Source organism: Elephas maximus, chromosome 3, assembly GCF_024166365.1.
Source record: "Elephas maximus indicus isolate mEleMax1 chromosome 3, mEleMax1 primary haplotype, whole genome shotgun sequence".
NCBI classification, from domain to species: Eukaryota; Metazoa; Chordata; class Mammalia; order Proboscidea; family Elephantidae; genus Elephas; species Elephas maximus.
In genome coordinates, this window is record NC_064821.1 from 35,401,960 (window position 1) to 35,408,566 (window position 6,607).

The 6,607-nt window shown below is 57.1% G+C and overlaps 1 protein-coding gene across 1 annotated transcript; it reads right to left on the bottom strand.

Annotated features, from left to right (window-relative positions):
* Window positions 1–866: 866 nt before the first annotated feature.
* On the bottom strand, window positions 867–5,879 carry EPHX3 (epoxide hydrolase 3). The gene is made up of 7 exons (XM_049875833.1): window positions 4,590–5,879; window positions 4,395–4,480; window positions 3,821–3,978; window positions 3,572–3,700; window positions 2,419–2,522; window positions 2,195–2,331; window positions 867–2,102 (listed from the first exon to the last, which is right to left on the bottom strand). Exons 1-7 carry the CDS (start codon window positions 4,830–4,832, stop codon window positions 1,877–1,879), a joined length of 1,083 nt encoding a protein of 360 aa, XP_049731790.1. The 5' UTR covers window positions 4,833–5,879; the 3' UTR covers window positions 867–1,876.
* Window positions 5,880–6,607: the final 728 nt, after the last annotated feature.

Sequence of the window (6,607 nt, forward strand, 5' to 3'; positions counted from 1 at the left end):
TGAAATGCCGACCTTTTGGTTAGCAGCCAAGCTCTTAAGCCACTGCACCATTTGTGCACTAGAGGGTGAGAAATTAATTCAACAAAAATTCAGGCCCTCCCGCCTCTGAAATTTCTAGGGCTTCAGTTGTGTGGGGCATGTGGAGATATTCCTACTAAAGTCAAGGATAAGTTACCACATTTCGGCCTGCAACGGAAAAGAAGGCACAATGTCTAGTGGGCCTCTTTGGATTTTGAACACAACATATCCCTCATCTGGGTGTGCTACTCCAGCCTATCTATCTAGTGACTTGAAAAGCTGCTAGTTTTGATTGGGGCCCAGACCAAGAGAAGACTCTGCAACAGGTTCAGGCTGCTGTGCAAGTGGCTCTGCCACTTGGACCATATCATCCAGCTGATGAAATGATGCTTGAAGTGTCCATGGCAGATAGAGGTGCTTTTTGGAGTCTATGGCAGGCCTGTACTGGTGAATCACAAAGCAGAGTCTTAGGATTTTGGAGCAAAGCCCTGCCATCCTCTGCAGATATCTACTCTCCTTTTGAGAAACAGCTTTTGGCTTGTTACTGGGCCTTAGTAGAGACTGAAAGCTTAACCATGGCTACATGAATCAGGAGAAGCCTCTATTTTGATCCACAGACCTGGGATGTTCCAGTCTCTACAACCGTGTGAGTCATTTCCTTGATATAAATCTCTCTCTATATATGTTTATATGCTTTACTGGTTTTGCCTCTCTAGGGGACGCAGCCTAAGACACCATCCAACATAACTTTCTTGCCTGATGGACGTGTGACTATTGAGCACTTGAAATATGGTTGGTGAGACTACAGAACTGAATTTTTAATTTTATTTCATTTTAATTAACTTACATTGAAATTGAAGTAGCCTGATGTGACCAGCAGTTACTGTATTGGAGAGTGCAGCATTCAGCTGCAGACCCAGGAGATGGGAGCCAGGCACAGGAAGGTCCAAGTTTATGGTTTATGAGGCCATGGGGGGCCGACTTTGTCAAGGAGAATGGTAGGGATCCAAGAAGGGAGATGTGGGACATCCAGTTCTGGCATTCAGCTCCATGGAGGAGATGTACCTGATTCCTAGGGTCAAAGTGCTTGCTCACATTTGCTGGTGAGTAAGCATATGGGCAGGTGTGCACGAGTGAGTGCACAGATGCACTTGAGTACAACTCAAGAGCTCCAAGCCTGTGTGTGATCCAGGAGTCCGCTCATTCATGTATGTTGCGTGGACTCCTAGTGTATGCATACACACAGCAGTTGTGTGTTCCTTAGTGTCCACAAGCATGTATGTTGTACAAACTCTCGGGTGCACACATGCACATGGCAGGTGTGTGTTCCTGAGTATCTGTGTGCATGTATGTTCTATAGATTCTAGGGTGCGTATACACACATGCTGCGAGTGTGTGTTCCCGAGTGTCTGTGTGCATGTACATTGAGTGGGGGGACTGCCAGACACATGCACACATGCAGCAGGTGTGTGTTCCTGAGCATTCATGCACATGTACGTGTGTGGACTCCCAGGCACGCTTATACACGAAGCAAGTGTATGCTTCCGAATCTCTGTATGTATGTACATTGTGTGGACTCCCAGGTGCATGCACAAAATGGATGTGTTCTTGGCTATCTACATGCATGCACGCTGTGTGGACTCCCAAGTACACACACAGCACCTGTGCGTTCCTGGGTGTTCGTGTGCATGTATCTTGTGTGGACTCCCAGGCATGTGTATATTGCAGTGTATGTTCCTGTGTGTCTGTGTGCATGAACTCCCAGGCACATGCACACAAGCATGCCACAGGTGTGTACTCCTGAGTGTCTGTGTGCTATGTGTCTAGGCAGGCCAGTGAGTGAGGTGAGCGAGGGCTGCTAGTCCAGCAGGTCTTGTAGGAAGGCCCACATGTACTGGTTCATCTCTTCAGGGTTGCTCTGTGGGACCCAGTGCCCCACACCTGGCAGGATGTGGGCCTCCAGCCGGCCAGGCACAAAACGGCTACCAATGGCGCCCACCAGTCCCGGCTCCAAGTAGGTGTCCTTCTCCCCCCACAGCAGCAGTGTGCGCGTGGACAGCTCCTGGGGCTCCAGGGGGAAGTTTCTGTAGCCAAAACAGACAGACAGGCAGAGGGTGGCTGTCTCCCTATCACACCCCACAAAACTCCTTAACTTCTTCCCTGGGACGGGTCTTACCTGAAGATGTTCCGGTAGTAGTTGAGGGGCCCCACGAGGCCACTGGGCTGCGTGAAGCTGTACAGGAAGGCCTCAAGATCATTGGGGGTCACATGTGGGATGCCCGTCTTGTGGTGGGTGAGCGTAGTCTTCAGGATCTGGGCACACAGCAAGATTGGCTTCAGTTTCCTGCCCACACAGACCCAACTGACTACCCCATCCCCCGGGCCTTCACCCCACAGCACCTGGAAGTCAGACATGGAGAGCAACTTCTCGGGCAGCCAGGGAAGCTGGAATAGGAACACGTAGTGGGAACGGAAGAGCTGGCTGATGTGGCGTAGGGAGTAGTCTGGTGGGGGAGAGGGCAAGGCAGGTGTGAGGCCTGGGCCTGAGGTAGTCCCACACCCCTGCACCCCACACACACCCAGGCCCAGTGCACAGGCATGCCAACACCCAGGGATGCCACTACTGCCTGAGCCTGCAGGGACACTCGACATCCCTCCCCGCCCCCAGCGCAGACCCGTGCACCCCCCTGGCCAAGTGGTACCCACGGAATATGGGGCCTCCCTCTGCAACAGAAGTGCCTCCCAGCCCCCCTCCCACAACCCCAGGGGTCTTCCCCTGCCCAGGCTGGATGTGTTTCCCCTGCTGCATTCACGAACATTTATTGAGCGTCTACTGGGTGCCAGGCCCTGTTACAGACAGGAACACAGCAGAGAAAAGGACAAAACTCCCCACTCTTGGGCAGCTGGAGTCTAGAGGGGGAGAGAGATAAGAAACAACAAGAAGAAACAGAGATGGAGACTAGGGAGGGAGGTGGAGATACAAACAGAGACAGAAGGGGTAACAAAATACACTTAGAAATAAAGAGAGCAGAGAGAGAAAGATACACAGAGAGTAAAAGAAACAGAGACAGAGATAGAAAAAGAGACAGAGACCAAGAGATGGAGACAGATGAACAAAGGGAGTAAGAGAAACATACTTAGAGATACAGATGGCGATGAGGAGAAACAGAGAGAGAGAGATGCACACAGAGACAGAGAGAGGCAAAGAGAGAGAAATAAAATCATGTGATGGGATGGACACTGGGTAGCCAGACATATGCTATTAGAGTGCTCAGTTATCTATGTCATCAGAAGAAAGCCATTTCACCTCTCCGTGCCTCAGTTTGCCCAACACTTTCAACCGCGCAGGAGGCCCTCACCAGAGCAACGGATACCTTTAAGTGTTCAAAAAGTGTGGGTGACTCTGATGGGCTGTCACTGATTTCAGATTGGGAGCACCCAGCTCCTGTGTGCTGACTAGTTGGTGGAGAAGCACAGGCACAGGCACAGACACACACAGACACACACACACCCTTCACATAGGCACATTTGGACACCTGGACTCCCCACACACCTTGGTACACAGACATGGGTGCAGCACTGGCCACCACCAGCCGCTCCACCAGTGCCGGGTAGTAGATGGAGAAATTCCAGGCCAGGATTGCGCCCCAGTCGTGGCCCACGAGCACGCACTTGGAGTAACCTGGGAGCCAGAGGAACTGGTTTAACTGAGGAGCAGGTAGGGCTGGGGCAGGAGCCCTGAGTGCAGGAAGCAGGGGAGTGCGCAGGATGGGGGCGTGTCCGCTGGTCTGTCACCACGCACCCAGACCCAAGATGACATCCTGGATGTCCACCATCAGCAGGTCGGTGGTGTACCAGTCCACATCTTGTGGAGAATCCGAGGGCCAGTAGCCACGCAGGTCCACAGCTACGACATGGAAGCGGCTCTGGAACTCCCGGAGCTGGTAGCGCCAGGAGAACCTGCAGGACGGGTGGGGCAGGGAGGGAGGTTGAGTCAGGGCCTCTGGGGGTGCACCACCGCCCTGGGCCCAGCGGGGGCCTTTGGCAACCCCACCTCCCGGCACTGGACTTCCCAGAAAGAAAGAAAGGGAACCACTGGCAAGGCCGCACCCCGGATGCAGTGTGGCCTCGCCTCGATACTCCTTTGTCTCATCCCCGGGGGCCTTCTGTCCCGGTGTGCCCTGGCTCAGATCCTTGTCCTGTGTGACCCCTTCCCTGTGCGTCCGTCTCAGCAGCTCCCTGTCCCGTGCGCCCCACCAGAGTCCTTTTTGCTGTGCACCCCCTGCCCTTGTGCCCGCCTCCTGGGTACCCTGGAGTCCAAGCTCAATGCCCTGGCACCTCCCTCTCCCCTCCCTCGCCCTCAGCCCCCGACGTACCAGTTTTCTGGGAAGCCGTGCAGGAAGAGCATGAGGGGCCCGTTGCCTCGTCCGGAGGAGACATAGTGCAGGCGCAGGCCCGAGCTCTGCGGGAGGGCACGGGGTGAGCATGAGCCCCTTGCTCTAGGTCGCCAGGGCTTCCCTACACCCACGGCGCGACGTCCCCCACGGCCCGACGGCCCTCTGCGCGCTCACCTTGAGGGTCAGGAAGTCGTGCTCACCCAGCGAAGGGTCGCTCAGGCAGGCGGGAACGACACACCGGGGGCGCCCACGGCAGCCGCGCCGCGGCCGGCACAGCACGTGTGTCAGCGCGATGCAGCCGTACACAGCCGCGGTTACCAACGCAGCGGAGAACACCAGGCACCACATCAAGGCTCGCAGCAACTTCAGCGTGAGGCGCGACGGCGTCAAAAGCGCAGTGACCACCAGCTCGGGCATATCGCCGCGCCCAGGGACCACCGTGGCGCCGCCGTCGGGACTCCCGGCCGCGAGCGGGGAGGCGGGGTCGGGGCTGCGGAACCCCTCGCCCTTGCTCTGGGGCCCCTCCGTGCCGCGAGGCTTGCGGGACGCACCGAGGGACGAGAGGGCGGCTCAGGCCGAACCGCCGGCGCGTGCTTCTTACTTAAGTGCTAGGTACACACCTGGGCGCGACGGGCGCAGGGAACAGGGCTAGGGCGCTGGAGCCCTGCTGGCCCGCCAGGAAAGCGGGATGGGGGCGGGGCCTGCGGGGTGAAGGCGGGCCTAGTGGACCTGGCTGCAGCGGCTGGGGAGGGGCTTCGGAGGGATGAGGGGGCAGGACAGTGGGCGGGCGCAGGAAAGGTGGGCCAGTGCGTACCAGGTAGGGGGCTCGAGCAGTAGTAGAAGGGGCCCAGAAGGCAGGGCGGGTTAGAAAGTGGCGAAGCCTAGAACGGTGAGGCGGGGCCTAGTGAGCTGCTGGACCAAAACAGTAGGTGGGGTCCAACACTGCGGGGCGGGAAATAAGAAAGGGCGGAGCCTAGCAGGGCTTTCTTAGCAGGTGGGTGGCTGGGGGAGGTTCTCGGCCTGGACAAACGGGCACCGGGTGAAATGGGCGGAACCTGATGCGGAGGGCGGGGCCTAGGCCTAGAAAGGTGCGCACAACCTGGCCAAGGAGCATTGCGGAGGTAGTGGCTTAGGCAAGATGGGGGCGGGACTAACGGGACGGGGCGGGGCCCGGCGCCCGCGATGGCGGTAGGGCGGGACCCGGAAGCGGAAGGTCAAGGACAGGTAGAGCCACAGCTGAGGCTAGGAGGGGGGACGGGCGGTCGCCGCGGGCCGGCAGACCTCGGGAAGCCCGGAGACCTACCCTCGGGGGGTGCCCGCCCCGCAGCGCGCGACCCTCCCCTCGGCCCGGCTCCCGAGGGCACCGCAGCACCTTCACCAGCCCTGGTTCCAACGGCTGATACGTCGGCCTCGGCCCGGCGCCCGGCTCTGTATGGCCTGGCTGTCCCGCCGGCCCACCCTTGGACAGCTGTGATTGGGCAGCCGCGGACAGTTCCTGTGCAGGCGACAGGTCCTGACCCAGGACCAATCGGTAGATGCTGGGGGCGGGGCGGCTACAGGGACGGCCAATGGGGGCTGGAATGTGACTGGGGGCGGAGCCTGTGGGGGCGGGGCCCAGGTAACAAGCCCATCCCTGCTACTGGGAGGCAGGGTTTCTCTCGGTTGCAACATTCCATTCCAAGGTCCGTGGTTTAATGAGTGACATCTTCTAATCATTTTGGGGACACCCATCATTTAACCCGCATAGCAACCCTATGAAGTGTAGGTACTATTATTACACCCTGAGACTGGAGATTAAGTCATTTGCGCAAAGGCTTGCTGCTGGATAAACTGCAATTCACAAGGATTTACATCTGCCCGCCTCTCCTCGCCGCCCTGGCAGCGAGGACGCTTTTAGCTGTCTTTTGGTGGTGACTTAACCTATTGCGATTCCGACTCATAGCGACCTATAGGACAGAGTAGAACTGCCCCATAGAGTTTCCAAGGAGCGCCTGGTGGATTCGAACTGACGACCGCTTGGTTAGCAACTGTAGTACTTAACCAATATGCCACCAGGGTTTCCGGTGGTGACCTACCAACCCAGTGCCCTCCAGTCGATTCCGACTCATACACCTACGTGTCTCTAAATGTCCTCCCGCCATTTTTTAACTGTGGTAAATATATAACAAAATATTTGACAATTCAAGAATTTT